This window comes from Vidua chalybeata, chromosome 6 (assembly GCF_026979565.1).
Source record: "Vidua chalybeata isolate OUT-0048 chromosome 6, bVidCha1 merged haplotype, whole genome shotgun sequence".
Lineage (NCBI taxonomy): Eukaryota > Metazoa > Chordata > Aves > Passeriformes > Viduidae > Vidua > Vidua chalybeata.
Window position 1 is genome coordinate 30,517,710 of NC_071535.1, and position 21,588 is coordinate 30,539,297.

The 21,588-nt window shown below is 38.9% G+C and overlaps 1 protein-coding gene across 5 annotated transcripts in view; it reads right to left on the bottom strand.

Moving 5' to 3' along the window:
• MEIS2 (Meis homeobox 2) overlaps positions 1-21,588 on the bottom strand; it is a 176,165-nt gene that overhangs the window by 114,674 nt on the left and 39,903 nt on the right. For all 5 annotated transcript variants that reach the window (XM_053944777.1, XM_053944776.1, XM_053944775.1 and 2 more), the window contains exon 8: positions 8,221-8,366. In XM_053944777.1, the coding sequence (XP_053800752.1) occupies positions 8,221-8,366 (146 nt within the window). The remainder of the gene's footprint in view (positions 1-8,220; positions 8,367-21,588) is intronic.

Sequence of the window (21,588 nt, forward strand, 5' to 3'; positions counted from 1 at the left end):
GACTCTGCAAAGCTTTGTAATCTGACAATAACTACCAGAGAAAAACAGTGGCTGATCCTATCTTTCACTAGGCCACATTCAGCTTACTCAGTGGAGGCTTTCTAATCAAACATTAGTTAAAACCATGCATATGTTTTTTGCTGTTCTCAGGAATCCCCTGTTTGAAAATGGCAGGTAAAATACTGAACTGGGAAGTAACATCTAGACACATTATCTGATGGTTTGGCATTGGCTGACATCATATGTCACATGAATGAAATTCACCTTGCTGCAGTCCTGACACATTGTGTTGCCTGTTGATGAGGAGGAAGCAAAACCAGGCAGGCTGGTATAAAGATAAAGACAAGGAGAGGAAAAGGTAAAGCATAACTAGCTAATATCAGACAGGGTACTGTGAAAAACTCTTATAGCAGGCCTAGAAGAGGCCCATTAGGTAGACTCAACAGCTTAAATTGTCCTGGTTGCACCAAAAAAGATTTTGCTGCAGCCCGTCAGCCTGCCATGGATTTGGGGACAGAAAGGTGATGAAAGGGATAGGAGAGCTGGAGGGGACGGGTGGTGTGATTCATTTACTTGTCCCTCGCAGGATTCGCAATTTGGGGATTCTTTGGGGGTTGGGAAGGGTGTGTATGTATGTGTGTGAATTTCACCCTATATATAACTTGGAATCCTATTAGAAAACAACCCAGTGACACTGCAAATCCAGTATTTCTCAGCATGCTATTTTTGAAGCTGAAACACGCAACATATTTTGATCTCCAAAGAAGCACAATAAAGATCCCCTCTTCAAAATAAAATGAGAAGTAAAAAAAAAAAAAACTCAACCAATTGCACATGTAATAATTTCCAGGCCAGCTTCCTGTGATTGTATCTGATTATTTAAATTTTGGACTGTCTCTTTAATTTGAGGAGCAGGGAGAGAGGCGACAGATGGCAGACAGAATTGACTTATGTCCTCTATTCTTCTACAGAAGAAGGGGGAGTGCAGAAAGTTTGATCGAGGCAAAAGCTACAGTACATAGGGCTGGCTATAACTATCTAATAGGTCTTTTGACGGATCGGTTCAGAATATTTAGGTTTTTTTCTCCCCCAGACAGGCTTTGTAACAAACCCACAGTCCTGGAGGTTGCCATGGGTGACGAGAGAGCTGACATCCAGTCCCAACTACAAATAAGCACATGACAAATGGGCCCAGAGCCCTCCGACAGCCCTGAACCTTGGTGACCCCCTAAAAAACCCAGCCTCCCCATACCCTGTGCCCCCCTAAAAAAGCATTACGGAGTACATTTTTTAAAACTGAAAGCTTGCACTTAATTGGAAACACTGCCGTGTAACTGAAATGCTTAGGACAGCATGTACAAGTAAAAATAAATCATGCAGCATTGTTATTTAATGCGCTGTGACATCATTTCCTGAAATTAAACAGAGATGACACAGATTCAGACAGTCCCTGCTAAGGTTCAGTTCAAACAATTCACAGATGTTTTCCTCCAGCCAGCAGAAAACAATGCGAGACTTAAAGCACTCCTCTCCCTCTGCCCCTCTCCATCTTCCACTCCCTCTACTCAGCCTTTTCACTGGTACAAGGAGGTATGGCAGTTTTATAATACATGCTCCCGCAAAAATATTCTTTTTTTAATTTAATTACTCAGGCTGTTGTACTAAATAGATGGATCATTGTGTCACAAAAGCATCAATTTTTCAGAAGAAATAACAGATGTCTATGTAACAATGATTAGATTAACCACTCCCAGACAAAGCTAGCTTTTGAGGCCCACACACCCCATGACCCTGGGTTCCCTCTTCTGTAGGGGGTGGATGTAGAAATGTCAGATCTAATCTCAGATTCCATTTTTAAAACAAACAAAGCCCCACCCCCATCCCATTTCAGCTCTTTTCTTTTTTCTTTTAAGATTGTGGTGTTTAAAAGGTATGTGAATGTTTGGTCTCTTACTAAATCTTCAGGATGCTTTCATGGCCGAGGACTAGGAGCAATCAGAGGATGAAACCTTTCAGCCTGGGATCAGAAGTGTCATTTAGAGAAAGATTTCCGGGTTTATTCTGCCCGGGCTGGTGACACGGTAGTGCAGACAGGCAGGACAGGAGGGGGATGCTGATGACATTAGGCAGGGTTCCACTACTGTCGGAGTCCAGAGCATCCCTTTGGCTGCCCCGGCTGCCTCGAGACCCTGGCAGGCGGCTCAGGGACCTTGGCAAGAAGTCAAAAACACCTGTGGCTTCGATTTTAGCCCATGGGAGAGGCTGCCAACCTTATATGAGGAATTACAAGCCAAAAGGGTTTGAGTAGTGTAATAGGGGAATTGACACAGGATGAAAAAGTAGAACTTTGGGGTTTTTTAGAAGGTAATTCAGGGGTACAAGATGGAGGAATCTGGGCGTGCCCTAGCCTTTTCTTCCTTCTTCTTGTCCTCCATGTCTTGGTGTGATAGTAACACTTTCCTATTGGTCTAGGATAGGGACACACTGTCCAACATAGATCTTAGGTATTGGTAGGGGAACTGTAAACATGGTACACGTAATTTTGAGTATATAATGTGGGAGACGCCCGGGGCTCGCAACAGACTGCCATGGCTTCTGTACTAGGTGGACCTTGGCAGGTCAGAGAGAAATTATTATAGATAAGGAAAAAAATAAACAACCTTGAAAACTCGGCTTCACACATTCCAGACCTTTTCTTCGGCTGCTGGGCTAGGGAAAAAAGGACTTTCACACTGTTGGGGTCTTGCCAGACACCCCAGACACACTACCAACAGCAATAATTACAAATGTTAATGGCCACCACCAGCCCTTCAGGTGAGACACCAGAACAGTTCTGGGGCACAAAGAGGCACAACTCTGTTGTCCTGAGGACTGCAAGACCGCAGGTCATGGGAGTTTAGCATTCAGGCTCTGATTTTTCTTTAGCACTGGGGGGTGAAGTCATTTAACCTCTCCTCACAAAAGTTTTTCCAGCTGAAAAATGAGCACAATATTATTTTGTAGGACATGCTTCCAACAGGGTGGTGTTTGTACAAAGAAGTCTGTTCTACACCAATAGGCAACTTATTACCTTGCTGAAAACAGCACACAGACTAAAAGCAGACCTGGAATAAAACTGTAGCTTGGGCTCCTCTGGCTCTCTGACCCTGTGGTGCCCTGAGGTGGAAATGGCAGCCACGCAAACACATGTGCAGGTAGTTTTACAGGAGAATCAGAGGACATTGTCCATCTCCTGTGTGTCCCCTCGGAGGGTATAGCAGGTTACAGTGCTTCCAACACACACGCTAAAATTCACTAGAATGACTGCACATTCCTGTGTTATCTGGAGGCTCCCAGCCTTCTTCTTGCCATTTTAACTGGACAGAGGTGTCTGTTGTATTTTCAGGTTTGGTTTTTTAAGGTAGAGCAAAAACAACAATGTGAAGAACGCTTCTCCCAGATCACATCTCTGAGTAAAGCTGTTCTTCTACAGTTTCATGTGAAAGTAAGCTGTTCAGAGTGGAGTGCAATAGCCAGCTATGTTTGTAACCTTTCTTTAAGGTATTATTACTAAAATAAAATATGGAAGGAGATATTTATGAAGGTGGGTTGGATTCAACTTCCTTGAACACTTGCTCCAAGATTGGCTTTGGTTGATGACATTCATCTCTAGAATCAAATCTAATGAATAAATAAAATAGCTGCCCTGTAGAAAAGGCTTGGGAAGCCATTCATCAAAATATGATAGATATACATTTTATTCTCAGATACACCCACAGAAATACATGGAAAAAAAAATCTGTTTCAGTAAGACTATTCATATTATCCAATCTGGACACCTGAATATGACAAGTTAAGAAAATTAATTCAGGTAAGTACAAAAGCTGTGGCTGGTTCATTTTACCACCTTCCAGGAGAACTTACTCTAGCCTGACAATGAAACAGATTAAACCAAGATATATTCTACAATAGACTGTGTAAAGAGCAAGATCTTCAGCCAGATTGTGGAAATCAGGCTAAAATGACATTGTTCAAAGTTAGAAGACAGAACATCAGCTAGCAAAAAAAAGCAGAAAACCAGCTCAACTCCTCTGGCTTTAGGGGAGACATCCCAAATACCATCAGATGGGAATTAGGCATTTTCATTAAGAAAGCTTTAGTTTACAAGGTACCATTGCTAAATCTGGTACCATTAGTTATGATACACGTCTTCTTAAAGACTTTCACAAAAAAAACAACCAAAATCGAATTTTAACAAAGGGCATCACTCCAGGTAAGTGTCAAAGCATAAATGAGACTCTGTTCTACCAGCTCGGTTAAAAAAGGTGAGAAAATGTTGAATGTAGCAAAAATGTAGTCTTTGGCACACTGCTGCAGAAATGGATGAACTACGAGAGGTACAAGCCCATAGAGTGGTATAATTACTTCCTTTATAACTTTCCTCTCTTCTGATTATGTATGTGTATTTTAAAGGTCCTCCATCCTTCAAAAGGGCATGGGAGGAAGGGGACTGGCTCTATAGTTGCTGCTAAGAAATCCTAATTTCAGCACTGGTGTAAGCTGGAGGTATCTATACATTTGAGCACTTCCTGTTTTCACTTCGTGATCAAATATGTTCTTTGCAGGGCAAATAGGGGAGCACTTGAGGGAGGAAAGCAGTGATGTCTGAGAGGCTAATTGAGTGTACTAAGAACCCCTTAGCAGAGAGGAAAAGGAGTCTTCCAAAGCTATGAATAAACTCTCAGCTTGGGTCAGATTTCTTGCTGTTTCTTTTCTTTAACCACCTTTGAACTCAACTAAAAACAGTCTTAATGTCAGGTTTACCTTTCTGATGTTGTAATCTTTATGTACTATTGAAAAGATTATACTACCAGACTAGGATTTCCTCTACTTTCTTAAACACTGGATATTATCCAGAAAAAGCATACACATTTCCAACCAATTCATCCTCAGATCTTTTATCTTCCGGTAGTGTTGTAATTCCAAATGTAAGACAGAGCTCAGTAAGTGAACAAGAACATGACAGAAGCTCCTACTCTTTGCATTCGATTTCCAACAATAAAAACATGCATGTGTATACTACTTCAAATATAATTAAAGTTACTACAAAATGGAAGCTGTGATAGGGGTTAGAAATTGTTTTGAAAGACACAGCCTGTCAGACACATTCATTCTACATCAGAGTTCAAGTGCCTGTCTCTTCAAAAAAGCCACTTAGGCCATTCAATTTTTAAAATTGGCTGCCTTAGGAGTTTGCAAACTGATTGAATAAAGGAAAAAATAGCATTTTATTTAAAATCATAAGTAAATACAATTAGTCAGATCTGAGTTACTCTCTTGGAATTTGACAGTCTAAAGGACTTCTACATTTAATCCATGCCAGAAGACATGGACTGCCACTGCCTCTCCTTCCAGGGAAATCAGAGGTTAATGATTTTTGTCATATTGAGACTAACAGCTAACAATTGCTACAGTTGGCCTTTAGTATTTTATTTGTCCTTTTGAGGTATTCAGAATAGGTGACAATGGCTTGCAGTTGAGAACATATGTAGAGAGACCCCTGTGGCTTATGGAAAAGTTGCTCCATGCTGGTTGGGTGTTTGAAAAAAAAAATACAACCAGAGCTCTTTTATGTTCCTCTCCTTAATGAATGCATGAATGTCAAAATGTACCAATGGCCCATTCAGAGGGCAAAGCCTAAGCAGCTCCTTCTTTAAGAACACATCCTGAGACATAAAATACATTTGCTTAACAAATTAAAATAATGAGATAATTCAATTAGTTTCTTAAAAAAAAAAAATGGACAGAGAGAGAGAGAAAGAAAAAAGGGTACATCAGGGGATTATTGTAATACAAGAACAGGTCATACAGCACAAAAGAGGCACAAACCAATTTGAAATAAGGTTAGAGTAGTAATGAAGGAATGTACATTGAATCACGGACTGTCATTGTAAAGATATTTACTTGAAACAATAAAATTGTACATCACAGATTCCCCCGTTCTGGCTCAGCCAGAGTAACATTTTGAATGGACAAGCTAATTTGAGAAAAAGTGTGAGATCTTTAAAAGAAAGGAGTTTTCTTCCTTCCCTGCATGTGTTTATGGCAAGAATCTTTCTGAATTTACATTGCACTGGTCGGGGTCTCCATTATCAGTTTGCAGGTCTGAGAATTACAGCGCAGTAAATCTTTCAACACCTGCAAACTCATTAAAGCCTGGATGGTAAAAGGTTTGGGGCTTTTTTTTTGTGTTCATTTAATCTAATTTTTGTGAGGCCATCCTCAACAGTGATGGCAAATTTCCTTAATTCATACAGGATGGAGAGGGTCAGGAGAGAGAGGATAGAAACAAGGAGAAGGGATTTCAAAAAGCCAGAAGGACTTTCCTCAAGAGAAGCAAGAGGCAGTTGACTGTTTAAAAGCAAGTGTCAAATGCTTTCAAGGAGCACATAAGAAAGAAAGGCAGGAAGGAAAAAAAAGAGGTATCACAAATTTCATAGGAGGAAATGGAGTTAACGTGGAGATATCTACAAACCAAACTTGTTTATTTGTGGCCCTGCTTTTTGCTGTCTGCCTGTACTACTCGTCTAAAGATACCCTACAGCTAAACGAGAAACCCTCCACTCGCACTCACTCGACTTCCAAATTAAAAACATTTTACAGGTTAGTAAATCTCCAGCTGAGGTGATGTAGCAAAGAACAGCTGTGAAGTAATTTTGATAATGATGAGAATAATAAGCACATGGCAAGGTTCAGGGCTTTGCTGTTGCAGCTTCAGTGCTCCTGAATAGATAAAAGTGATTAAATACTCCTGATTATCCCTGACCAATATGTAATGGATTTACAGCCCTTTCAATTAGTCAGTATTTGCTTAGGACTCATTATTTTGTCTTTGGTTAAGTAATCAGCCCAGAGACTCATGTTCTGTCTAATTCCTCTGAGCCAAGTGGGTACAGGGCACCTGACCTTTGAAATGGCCATAGCTGAGAGGCAGGAATAACCACTACTCCAGCAGAGACACTGGCTATTCCAGCTAATCCTGACCCCACAGGCCAGATCAATGCACCTTAGTTTGCTACTAATGTCCTTACATCAAAATGATGGTTTAGAAATGTGAATCTATCACTCCCCCCTTTAGCTGTGCTGCTGGCAGAGCAGTTCGATAGTCTCTATCATAAATAAATTGGGTCCCGGAATCATTACAGTGTAACCAACAGCAGGAAATTTATAAAACCATGGAAATTCATAAAACTTTGGTAGAAGAAGAGGCAGTTAATAACAGTTAGCATTTCAAGCCTTATCAAGTAAGAAACAATTTCAAAGAGCGAGAAAGAAGAAAATTGATAATTTTACCAGTTTCCATCATTTCCCACATGAAGTAAACTAGGTTTACTAGGTTTTCTGTGGAACTGTGTTTTGATGTCTAAGTGAAGCTATAATTGTCAACTACAACACAAAACCAACACAAAACCAATAGCAATCAGACAAATAAAAGCCCAAGGAAAGCACTGCTATTTCACATATTTGAATCTCTCTCCCCCCAAATGTGAATATGGCCAGGTTTTAATATTTATGGACTTGAAGAGAAGCAAAAAAGGCACTTGTTCTCTTTGTTACACAACTGAAAAATTAGGGAATCTGTAAGTCTTCTTTATTTCCTCACAAAAAGGTAACTATGATAAGGTTGCAAGCTGCTGCTTTGACTTCTCTAACATCCACAGGGTATGTCAGCACATGCACACAGACCAGGGCTCTCTCTTTCACCACATACATACAAAGTTTCTGTAAACAGAGGTCAGCAACAAAGAATCCAGAAGGCAGAGCTTTATATGTATTAAAGTAAGAATCCCCCTTTTGCTGTCCGTAGGAAGATTTTGAATAGTTTAAAGCCAAAAATGGTTACTTCGTATATAGGTGGTGTTCCATGTTAAGGCGCTGTACTCTCTCTTTCTTTCTGTAGGATGTGTGTATATATGTGTGTATATATATATATATAGAGAGAGAGAGAGAGAGAGCGAGTTGATGGATAAATAGATTGATTGATTGATTGATTGATTGATTTCTTTGAGATTTGTCATGATTCCAAGACCTAAGAAAAAAAAAATCTAATAAAAAAATGCAACAAAGCCTGAGACCTAATAACGGTCAAAAAATTATGGGGATAATTGATTTCTATTAATGATGAATAAACCTCATTAGGTACATGAATAGAAATTTATTTTGGTTTTGGTCACCACTTACTGTGAGATGCTGGAAAAGCCACGCTCTCATGATATTTGTTGCTACTTTGGGGAAAATGCCTCTTTTCTTCTGACGCTTTTTGTCCTTGTCTGGGTCATCATCATCTCCTGTACCAGGTGAGGCTACACTGTTGTCTAAACCATCACCTACAACAAAGAGAAAAACAGGAAGGAAGAGATGTTTAATGAACCAAATACAGAAGCCAAAAAATATGATTAATTGCCAAGACACTACCACAGTTTGGGGGGTTTTTATTTGTTAGATCAGGCACATACTGTTTCTCATTATATAAGAATGCCGATGCAAATATGTAAAAATTAGAAAACCGTGTCTCTCCAAATACTAATTTTGTGTTTCACACATGCATATATCATTAATTCAATTATAATTGTGTGCTTGACATAGTGCAGTAGCTCTTTTTCAATTATGGGATTCAATGTGGGAAAACCTGCCACAAGAAAACCCATTTACTGTAAATGCATCCCTACAACCATTCTGAATATGTACGTATAAGTAATCAAGTTAAATGTTCTGTAGTCTATATATTCGAGGCCCTCTGCAGAGGTGGCAGTAACCATGTCACCGTTCAGTGCACATAACACACTGTCAGATGAGCCCCTCCCCATAACCATCACCTCCCAGCACACATACACACACACTCACAAACACGTACACCTAGTGTGACCCTGCATATAGCATTTGCATGACATGAAAACTTCTACATCTCTGCATCAGTGATTATTATCATTAAAAAAAAAAAGATGTACATCAAGGTAGAGATCTCACTTAATCAGAACTTTCCATCAACATCCTTCTCTTCTGTGCTTTTCCCTGGCATTAATTGTGCATTAGCAAAAATCATTTACTTTTAACAGTCATAGTTATTTTTTCTTGCCCTCCAGCAAAAATGCCTTGAAAGCCTGCCTGGAGGGCATCTAAATTATGTATCTGAAAAACTCTTCTGGCAAGGCATTGCAGGACCCCTACTTTCTTAAAATTCATACGAGCACGTCTTCCTGTTTTTGGGAAGGCATCAATCAAGAGCAGCAATATATGCCATATTCCTACATTAATATTTGAACTAATAACTTTAAAAAAAGGAAAGAAACAAGATCCGACTTGTGGCATAATCAAATGCAAAATAAATGAAGAATACTGGGACAGCACTGAGACTTTATAGATTGCTGTGTTTTCCTTACACATCATTAGCCCGGAGCCACACGAAAGAGGAAAACAGAGAAGTGGAGAGTTTATGCTCCCTGCTGGTGTTTAAGAAGCCGAGGTCCTGGAAGGACATCTGGGAATTGTGCTGAGACGGTGGTTTTTGTAATTTAAGAATAGACATTCATTAGCAGTAAATGCCATAAATCCCATGCTAAGTAAAAACCTTGTCCAAGAAAGCCTAAAACAATAAACTCTGTGCTCAATGTAGCCTGAGCTAGACGCTCCATAGCTTCCTGAGGAATGCTATAGATTCATGAGCTAATTCCTATAGCCTTGTCTAGATCTGTAGTGCTACTAAACGAAATACATTGCTGCTACATACAGTCCATTTGCTTCAAAACCTGCATTTCAGCTCCATCTTCCCTCCCATGCCAGATCACCCTTCTTGTACTGCATCCCCTCTGAAAAACCGACCCTTTTGGACTGGAGAAACAGAAAAAGCCACAGCAAAGAGCTGGCAGATTAATTTTATTGACATTTCCATTTTCACTGCAATGTGATACCCTCCATCACATGGAAGAGATGACCCTCACTATTTACAGACTGACAGGCCACTTCATTACAACCACCCTGCCCCAAGGCAGAGCAGCTCCTTTCCATCTGCCCAAACACCAGAGCAAGACCCTGAAGTGTTTCTCGTCCTTTTTTTTTTTTTTTTTTCTTCTATTAATGATAAAGGAGAGTCAAATCACAGTAAACTAGTTGAAGAGATTATGGAAGCTCTGAACACTGCAACCAACTGTTTGCTTTTGCAATATATTAGTTATTTAGAAAGCACTCCTTTCTGCTGCTTTCTTCCTCCCCATGTATTCCACCCTACCCCTCTCTCACAGACACGTGTGCGCGCGCACACACACACAAGCACACACACTTTCCTCTATGCCAAGGAACTGCTGCAAGGCAAATTCTCACAAACACTAATGGCTTCTGACTGCTCCTTGGCAACCCCAGCATTTTAACCTGGGTAGATATGCTCTCCAAAATACAGACACTGGAGCTATCTCATCAGCTGTTCATGTGACACAGATGGAGAGTGGCTATTAGGAGCCAGGCAATGGGCCTTGGGGATCTGAGGTGCTGTACTGTAGCCTCAGGCAATTTTGAAAAGCAGTACCCGGAGATGGGGGGAAAAAATCTCTACTGAAAGTGCAAGTTTGAAGTCAGTCAGTCTGTTTGTCTATCTGTCGTGTGGATAAAGATATCTTTGTCTCTTTATGTAAAAGTAATGTGTGTATGCACAGGATGTGTGGAGCTGTAAAACTTCTGCTCTGCACCATCCTTTCAAACCACAGAAACACCAGTTCACTCTCTCTATGGACAAATTCCTGTCTGTCTGCATATACTCTCCTATTTGTGAGCATCCTCAGCAGGAGTCTCCCACACGCTATATCAGTGTTTGGACTTTTTGATGAGGTTATTAATACCCTGGTTTAAAAAACCTAATAGCAGCCCAAGGAAGAAAAGTTCAGCTAAAGCTCTCATTGCCTTCCCATCCTCATCAGCAGCTGAAATCATAATCATGAAATCAGTGCTTCCCTAATCTGTTCCACAACCTCACAAAAGGAAATGAAAATATTGTAACTCCAAATGCTATCAGAAGAAAAATACAGCAAGATTTGTTTCTCCTGGTGTACGACAGGCCTGTTAATCTGTATTGTAATATCTTTAATAGGACTACAGTCACTCATTTTAGTGGATGCAGCTTCTATGAGAAGAAATCATAGAAAAAACCCATAACTGTCTTTTCCAAGATGGAATTCTTTACTTCTGGTCCTAGAATTCTTTACCCAAATAAATGTCAGTTACTTTAAATGAAGAAAAATAAAATATCAAAAGTGAAATAAAATGAACAGATATGAAAATCACTTTATAACAGACTGGATTAACTATATTTTTCACTTCTGTATGGAGGAATCAAAATTTAAATAATTTAAATCATCATTACAAGAGATTCTGCTTATATGAACTATTCATATCCTGGTTTAAATTGTAATTTGTAAGAAGAGTAGAGTCAAATCCTAAGTTCTATGGAAATGGCAATTATACAAGCATAGTTATCCCAGTTTTCTAGAGAAGAAATTAAGGTTTGGATTTTGGTCCACTGTCTCTCTCTTTCACACAGAACCAAAAAAATTAAGGGTGATTTTTCTCCTGCTTTCCATACTGTTCACTCGTTTATTCTTGTGCAAAGAGTACGCATAATTGCAAAACCCCATCGGTGTTGCAGGACAGTGGAGAATTCTTAAGTGGCACTCTCTTTGTGAAGGTGTCAACGACTAGGCACGATTCGAGCCAGTAGAGAATTCGGCATTTTACCCAGCTTGTTTAAGATTATAGCAATATTATATAATAGTCTCAATAACCCCCATAAAAGATGGAAAGAGTTTACAAGAAACCTTGCAAAGGGACCCACCTGGGGTTCCTTAAAGACCTTCTCTTCTAGGGGAAGAGTTTTTTGAGGACACTGAAGATACAAGTCTTCTTTACACAGTGGGAAGCTGGGCTTCCACACTGGCTCTGTGTTCAGGCACTCTTAGTATGTGCTGAGGGTTTCTTTCCACAAGCTGAATTCCTTTGCATTGAAAGCAAAGGAGATTACCTCTTTAAAAAATATCAAATAAGCAGTCATAGCAGGGTTTCCATTGCACCATAATTCCAGCTTGCTGCAAGCTGATTTCCTTGGACAGATATGCTTGCAAAGCCCAGTGTTGACATAGCCAAGGACTCTTCGGAAAACAGAGACCAGTCCTACGTGAAGCCTGTCTAACCTTATTGTATCAATGAATATTTCTTTGTTAGTCTCCCACACTATCAGTATTATCTCAACCCTAGTCTTTGTGTTCTTCACAGTGTAAAAACCCAGCAACAGATGAAGCAAGTTTAGAAGTTGCCCATCTTGTCTTTTGACCACTTGTGAACAGGATGAATAACAAATTCCCAATCTATCAAAATGATAACTAAAAAGGATGACCCAGTCAGGCCAAAGCACAGAAGCCTGGTAACAGTCCAGATTCTAATTCTAGAAATAGTTTCTGTTACCATCATAGCAAGCAGAGCAGAGTAAAAAGTGATTTCTGGAAAAGTACATTTCAGAACCCAGTGTTTGAGTTTCTTCACCATCAGAGGTCCCCTACAGCTTTAAGGTTTGTCACACTAAAGGAAAAGAGAGAACAGCAGGAGGATCTAAACTCGGGGGAAGACAAGACACTTCGCCATTTTTCTAAAAATAGTGGATGTGATATGAAAAGCAAGTCAAAGGATTTTGTAAAGGAAAGCTGCAGTGCACTATGCTGATCTTAAGTAAACTACTCTAATATTCCAGACTAATATTTTGATGGAGTGGAATATGTAGATATGTAGCTATAAATGCAAAACAAAGAGGAAAATCTGCATGCAGCCTATATTCTCAGCTTGCAATTTTTTTTTGTACTCATAATGTGTCCATCTAGACACATAAATATTGTAAACCATTATTAATAAGGACATTCAGCTTAGTAATAAAATCCGTATCACCACCAGAGAAAAATCTTAAAAATCTGGTTAATTATCACTGCCAAAAAGCTGGAGAGAAGTGTCTGAAGATGTTTTTGAAGATAAGATAGTCTGTACTTAAGGGAAGACTAATAGAGAGGGAAGGTCAGCTCCAGAATCAAAGACCCTTCAGGAGAATCCTTATCTTCATTCCATCCTGTTAAAATTATCAGGCTTTTAGCCTTACAGCTCCAGTAGATCACAGATCTTTGAATGAAGTCCTGGCTATGGATTGTTTTTTTCTTTCTCTTCCTCTTAATGATCCCTGTTCCAGGAAGCTGACTTAAGTGTCCTCACACCAGAGGAGCCATACTTGTCTCCTTCATTTCTTGCCCAGGGAAACTAAGTTAAGATAGGTTATGACTGGCAAGTATGGGACTTGGAAAATCACAAACAGTTCAGATGGGCAACCCAGCTTAGAGCTGTGCCATCACTGGCAGTGCTCTGCCAGTACCTGTGCTGGTTTTGCTAAATTACTTTACTCCAGGAGGAAAGGAGCCATCAGAAGCTGTTCAGGGGCCTTACAGGCATACTGAGCCTGTGCTGACCTGCATGGTCGCTTCTTCCTGGAGTGGAGTGTCCTCAAGTGAGCTGCTGTAATCAGACCACTGCATTCTCTGCCCTGGTGTCTCTGAGACACCAGACATATGTTTCATGGTTCCCTGTTGTATGTTTCAGAGAGCATCTTGGACAGAAAAAAGGTTGTACACTGGTGCACTAGAGAGCAGAAGAAAACTTCGGACACATACCACTACCATCTCTCTTCCTACAGAAGATGTTGTCCTGTTGCCCTTCTAGAAGCAGTAAGGAGCCAAAGATCTGGCCTTCTCTCTTGCTGATCTTTTGCTTTCCAGAATAAAACCTAGCAATTCCACTGGGCTGATAATGTAAAGATGACATGTATGAATTTCACACATGTATTAATTAATAATTATTGCAAATTCAAATAGGAAGAAAACTTAAGATGCTATCAGACCCCACATACAAAACTATTCTACGTAATCTAAATTACAACTTAGCATAGTTTGTCATTCAGGAGCAAGTCCCTATTACCATCTGGCAATATGTGTTAAAGGCTTAAGGACTTGCATGGTATCTTGTATATAAAGTGTATTTACAAGAGACAGAATGAAAACTGTTTCTTTTCTGTTTCTGGGTAGGCACCTCTCTAGAGTCACTAACATATCTTATTTGCAAAAAGGAATTCACAAATGTTTTATTATTTATTCAAAGTAGGAATGACATTTCAGCTCTTATTATAGCCATGCATGCTATAAAATCAGTGATCTAAGTATTTCAAAATTATTTTCAGAACCGTTAAGTTTCACATTTCCCCTTTCATTATTTTTCTGTCCAAAAATAAGAAAGAAGACTGGCTTTTTTGTGTCCTTAATTGTCTGTGTTTAGATTTCATGTTTATTTGTAAAATGAATTGAGAAATCTTAGAAATTCTGTCAAATGTCAAAAATGTATTTTTGTAGTTTATATTAGAGAAAATTAATAAACCACAATTTAAATGTTAAGCTCTTTTATACAGCCAGGAGGTTCATGGTTCGTTCATTGCAATCCAACATTTTTTCACATCAGGTGAAAAAAGTGTTCCAATGCAGACAAGGGAAACAACAGTAAAGCAACCTGCTAATTACTGATCTCTCTTACGTTCCTGCTGTGCTAAACTGTCCAGACATGTTGAAGCGAAATTTTTCTGCGATTTTCAAGTGACTAGTTCATGGCCCACTGCCGTGGAGTGCAGGAGAAGGGATGAAATGCTTTAGTTTACATGCAACATTTACTAACTGTGTGGGTTTTCCGACATTAAAGAGGGGACAGTGACCCATGCCACCTTTTTCACACTCAAAAGAGCACTGAAAAAACAGTCTTCATAGGCTTACCTCAGGCTTCCCTGGCCCTTAACACCCTCCCCCCAGGGTAGGAGCAGAAAGAGAAAAAAGAAGGGATTTTATGCTCCTTTCTCTTCAACTTTTCAGGCGGTATAAGCAGCATTTAGCAAATTCAGCCTCCAAATGGCTCCAAATGCTCTGAGCTGCAGGGGCTCATCCTTTGTTAGCCTCCCTCTATTTACACAGGATTTACGCAGGCTCTCCACTGAAGAGACCACATGTTTCTGACAGAAAGCACTTCCATTCACACTGCATCAGGCAACAGGATTGTAACCACTGCAGCTTCACGCTGACCTGAGATTAGGGATTTCAGCAACATTGAGATGGTAACAATCTGCTAACTAACGAAAATTATCCATGGAGAACTCTGCTGCATACTCCAGTTAAAACTACCGTGGCCAGATAGATTGGGTTACTTTAAGGGGCAATTAAGAACTAGCTACTGTCAAGAATATGCATGTCCATCTACAAATAACATAAACACAGAGAAAAATATCAGTAGGGGGGAAAAAATTAAAAAAAAAAATTAGACTGCAGCTTGGATTAAAACAATTTCACCCACTGGTTGAAGACATAAAGTGTAAAAACAGACAGATGGACACATATGTAAATGTGGCTGCATTTGTTTCTCTGGAACTGGCAAGTTAGTAATAACAGTATAGTTTAATAATTTATTTTCCATGGTATTTTCACACTGGTTAACTGGGCAGTGGCAACACTTATGTGGAACTTCGGGAGCAGAATAATTCCTTCTATCTAATTGCTTCTGGGGCAAACAAACTGAATTAAACAACCTCTTTTTTGCCTCTTCCTACAAGAACTCAGTACTGGAACCTGATATCAGTCTGGGGATTTTTAAAATTTGGTAATTTTTAAAAAATCAATTTGGCCAGTCAGGATTTCTGCACTGAGATTTTTTTCCCCCAGATTTAGTATTGTATCAGGCTTTTTCAAAACCGACTACACATACACAAACACAACAAACGTTGCTGGTTGGTGCTTGTGAATTTTTTGCTCAATAGCTTTTCATGGGGCAAAAGAAAATTGGATGGGAGCACAGGGCCAGAAAGGACCACACAGATCTAGTTTTTGATGAGTTTTATTTTGACATTTTAATTTGGCAAATTATTTTGCTTCTGCAGAGAAGGACAAAATAATTCACTTCCACAATAGTAACTCCTACATGTATCTGATAACCACTTAAGAAGTACAAGGTATATTCTGAACTTCTCCATAGTATATCATAATAAAGCTCTTCTGGGCACTCCATGATTCATTTTTAGTGATCTCTCAAATGCCCTTACCCACAGTTAACACTCAGATTTTATTAAGGAAGAAAGCAGGGACAAATGTCCACTTAAGTCCCAGCTCTCAAATTCAACTCTGCTTGCGCTGCAGTACCTAAAGCTAAAGCTTTTTTAATGTTCTATTCACCTCCCCTGTGTGGCATTTCTGCTAACACAGAGTTCACAATCTTTCAGCCCCAAACACAGAAGGCTGCTATCTTCAAGACATCCGAGGAATGTGCCAGATACTATCATCTCCCCTGCAATACAAAGAACCAGAAAGAGGCAGAGACCAAAAGGAGACCGTGCTGATCAGGTTACTAAAGTCCAGAAAGTCTTTCCCAGAATGCTAAATGTTAATCTTTGAACCAGAAAATGTTATAATTAAGATCCTTGTAGTTGGAGGAAATGCTAGCTGTAGAAGTCAAAGGTACAGCCATTTGAAGTTGTACTTTTTTGCACGTTTATCCTGATCTCGCACCTCTCATGCTGGCACAACTCCCATCAAGCACTTTGTTCTATTCAAGCAAAATTATCATTAATGTCAGTGGCAGTTTTGCCTGAGTAAGAAGTCTAACACCAGATCCATGTCTTGGTCACAGAGAATTGCAAGCACTGCACAATTCCAGAGGAGATACACTCATTAAAACATGTGGTTTATGCTGATTTATGATGCTCTTCTATTTAAAAGTGAAACTCACATTGTACCACCAGGAAAATGTTCAATAGACTTTTTTCTACATGGTTTTAACTTCAATTCCCACCCTCCCCACCTCAGTACAATCTGGTAAGTGTACTCCCAGTTTTTGGTGTCTAGGCTGAAGGAAAGCATTATTAAGATAGGTTTAAATATTCTATATGCTTCGGTAATTACTTTACAGTCTGAATGCAAATAGCTGTTATTCTGTTTAAATTTTTCATCCTATTAAACTCTGTCACACAAAGTGTCCTTGTGCTGCAGTTTTAGTGACATTCTTTTTAAATCTTTTTAAAATATATTTTTAGAGAAGTATTTTTGGCATTCTCATAGTAATTCTGTTAAGAATACCAGCTGCAGACTGGCTACAGCTGAGGCAACAATAACAAGTCATTAAAGAAATCAGGAGACAAAAAAAATATTTTTCTTTTGCTGAAAGCACATCTCCTTTAAGAGACTATTTTCCTTTTTTAGTTCTGGGATAATGTTTTTCATTTTCTCAATCAAGTGCATAAAAGTAAGTATACATTAAAGAGCTATATTTTGTTCTAAGTAGCTTTTTTTATTTGTTATGCTGTCACTTTTGTCATTAGAATAATATCAAATGTGGGCAAAATAGCTAAGTTCAATTAAAATTCTACCTGTAGTTGAAGTAAATAAGTTCAGTTGTTCTTCATCAATATTTAACCTTTACTATTTTGCAGTTGTTTATATATAGCAGAATGTGAGAACTTAAAAGTAGATGATGACTAACATCCTGCACCATTCTTCTTCATTAAATCATTAATGTAGTTCCTTTAAGAGTAAAGATGACTGGTTTTTTTTTAAAGGAAAATAGCAGTCATAGCATCTCGATTTTCCTTAGAGCTGTTAAAAGTAGTTATAAACCGTGAGATATTTTAATATCTTGTAGTTCTCCTTAGAGCCTATGCTGTTTATCATAACTGCTTCTTCAGGAGACAGCCCCTAAAATGATGCCCACTACTACAGCAAGATCCATGTACTGTCCACATGAGAAACCTCTTTTTTCAGGGCTATTTAGTTATTAAGAAAGCACTAGCTGAAATATTACATATGGGTACACATGGATAAGATTTTTTCATCATGAAAAAAAAAGGCCTAGAAATTAACAGACAGTTATTCCTGAGAGATACTAAGTTAAATGCTTCAATTACTGAAAAGGACACTTGTTAGGCCACAAGTCCAAAATGCACATTTGTCTATTTTTAGATGTATTAAAAAAAAGTGGAGGATGGCTAAATGCTTAAAAAGAAAAAAAAAGAAAGATGTTTTTGTAGAAAAGTGTCAAAATGAACCATAAAAACTTTTTCTGGTGATAAAATGTACACAAATGTGTGTTTTACATAAAACAAATGAAAGTACTGTCTTGATATGCATTCACAAACTCTTGAATAGCATATGAAGAGATGCTTGCTGTGAATGCATAGTTTATAAAAAAATTTAAAAGTACAAAACAACTCCAAACTTGGCAAGTCTTACATACCATAAGAGCTCCAACACCTATGCACAGTAGGGTGGATTAACCCGCTGGGTGCTGCAGACATATATATGCACCTCCTCCTAAAGTGTTCATTTGGCTGGCAGTCTGGAAAATGCCAGAATGTGAAGGGTTACGTGGGAACACTGACAGTCTGCTCCTGTAGGTTTAACTTAAGGCCCGTACTTTAAATACAGGGTGTTATGTATTTGGAAACACAACTAATACTCTTTATAAATGATATGCTACTTGGCGCTCAAAATGAAGGACTCAGTCAAGTCTTGCTCCCACTAGTGAATCATTCTCCAGATGACAACTGCATGCTTTGGACCTGCCTGCATTTAGTTTTGGGGGTACTGTTTTTCAGAAGTCTTTTTCTCCAAGAAGCCCCGTAAACGTAAACTGTAAAACATCTACAACTTACGTGCTGTACATGTTGGATGCTTAAAAAGTGGTTACTGGAAAGGCTTGAAATGTTTCTGTTCTTTAAAGTTCAGTAGACGGACAAAAAGAGCAAGCATAAGGGAGCTAAAGCTCTTAGTTACTCCCTGACAGATATCTTTATGATATCAGAAAGGCAGACAAGCAATTTATTTTTTCCATTGTATAATTTTACTGGGTTATTTTCAGTATAATATGATTAAAAAACAAGCAAAAAAAGAAAGAATGGCTATGGTCACCTCTCTCTGCAGCCGAACTGTTCTGTAAGATGCTTTGGGCCATTTTAAGTGATTGAAAGTATTGACATACACATAATTCCATAGAAACAGGGGAAAAAGCTTTTGACAAAAGTTTCAATGAAGTGGATTTAGAAAATAATGAAGCATAGGAATAGCAAAACCACAGGGTACTAAGTTGTTGTAACTCTATTTTTTTGAAAGTTCACAGCACAAAACTCAAGAGCACCGACACCCACTCTGACACCTGATGCATTGCCTTTTTGCTCCTAACCGGTAATTTCATTTCAGATCTTTCACTGTTGCAGAAAATATTACAAAACACAAATATGAAGTGCCTACAAAGTCTTCCTAGAACAGATTTGTGTCCTCGAGCTCTTTTTAGGGAAGAGCCTCACAAGTTGGGCTCCAGAGAGCTTACATCACTCCACTCCCTACTTCAATGGAGTTAGCGCTGCCTACATGTACAGACCCCATATGAAAAGCCTGGCAAGTTATGAGACTTCCCTTCCTTCAGGTTCAGATGGGTAAAATGGAGTTTCCCTCTGGACCTAGGTTCACCTAGCCAGTCAGTGAGCTGACCTGTCTGCCATAAGATCAAATATAAGTCCCACCAATAAAGTAGCAGTCCAGGCTAAATATGCTGATGCAACAAATTTCCAGATCTTGATCACACTAAGCAGGGGAGTCATTCTCAGTGATAAAGTCCCTGAATGCACTCTTGAGGAGATAAAAAATTAAGAACTGGCTGACTTTGCACCATTTGAGTGAGTTATTCACCACTGACCCAGAACAACAGAATTGTCATGTTCTGACACCAGCTAGGAATGACTGTAGACATGGTCATCTCTGACTCCTTACTGCAAGTCTGTAAGGAGGAAACAGGAATAATTTCTGAGCTGGTTAGTGGCATCAGTCCAGAAAGTACAGTGTTTAAATACATTATGCATTAGAAGAAACTTCACACAGTCTCTCCATCTCTCTCTCCTTCTCCCCCTCCTCCTAAAAACCTGGTGAAATTATGCCAATGAGAGGGCTTAGTACTAAAAAAAAAAAAAAATCCAAAAAACCAACCAAAAAAATCCAAACCAAAACAAGAAAACTCACAAAACAAAACAAAATCCCACCAAATAGGATCTCAGAATTAAGATTTACCTCAAAGACATTAACCTCCCCTCCCTTGCATTTTTATAGTTAAGATATTTTTACCTGTGTTTTACTATGTCGGGTTTTAAAACTTTACAGAGATTTATACTGCACATAAGAATTGAGATAGCTAATAGCATTATCTAACACAAGATATTCTATTCCCTTTTTCTGTTATTGGCTCAGAAACTTACCTTCAGTAAATTTTAAGGAAAATATTTTTTTTAACTGCTCAAATAAACAAGGCACACAGCTTTCAATGAAAACTGCTTTGAAAGTAATACTTAATATTGGTGGTGGCTCTTACATAAGCACATATTATATATTACTACTTTTAAATACAAATATGCCACCATACTCCTATGCTCATTTAAGCATTACATTTTTTTCAAGTCTGAGCATGGCTATTGTTTTTTGCTAATTCTTCATTTCTGAATGTGCATCATAAAGGGAACATCCTGAAGTACTCTGTTAGATACAGGTTCTTGGACATAATACTTGTGATCAAAATAGATGTCCAAGGACATCTTATTTCTTTTCTCCTTCAGTTAAATTGCAGGATTTCCATTTTTGTTACTAGAAGCAAAAGCAACTCTTAGCACTGTAACTTCAGTAAAGAGATCAGACGGTTTTTTGTATTTGTGACTGACCAAAATCCTGAAGTATGAACAGTATTATTATCCTGTCTCTATCTTCCTGCAGCATATGTGAGAATTTGTTCTGAGAAACCAGGGGAAAATCAAGGTTTGTCATTTCCTCTTTCTACTCCTGATGAACTCAATGCCAAAACACTTTCTGCACCTCACTTCCCCTGCCGCATGCACTGTGTTTCTGGTTTCTGGGGATTACACACACGGAGCAAACCAGCTTTCCCAGGAAGAAGTGCTCAGAGGGACAAAGATCTGCCTGTGCTGCTGGTCTCTCTGCAGTCAGGACACTTACATGAGCACCAGCCCTCACATTTGGATGGAGAGTGCTCAGAGAACAGGAAAGAATTATTACATAGAGTGCAGGTCTGGGGCCATTTTTCTGAAATGAACACCAGCATTTACATTTCAGTTATGAAGCACTAACAAAACCCCCTTTTCAACCTTGTTTATTTCTTGCAAAACAGATTCACCTGGACAATGGTAAGAAAAGTTATATCAAGGAGATGAGACAGCTATCCTCTTCTCCTTGACAGTGCTGCTTTCTGGTACCGATGGTGGCTTTTCTTGTATGTGATAAAGGTTCGGAAAATTATGCAAGCCTGGGCCCTGGTTGTTGATGGTTCATATATTGTACATCCTTAGCAGCACTATCCCATCTATTATGGTGGAATTAGTTGACAATACTACTAGTTGCACCAAAAAAAAAAAAAAAAAACCAAAAAAAAAAAAAAAAACAACTAATTGGTCCCTGAGGATAG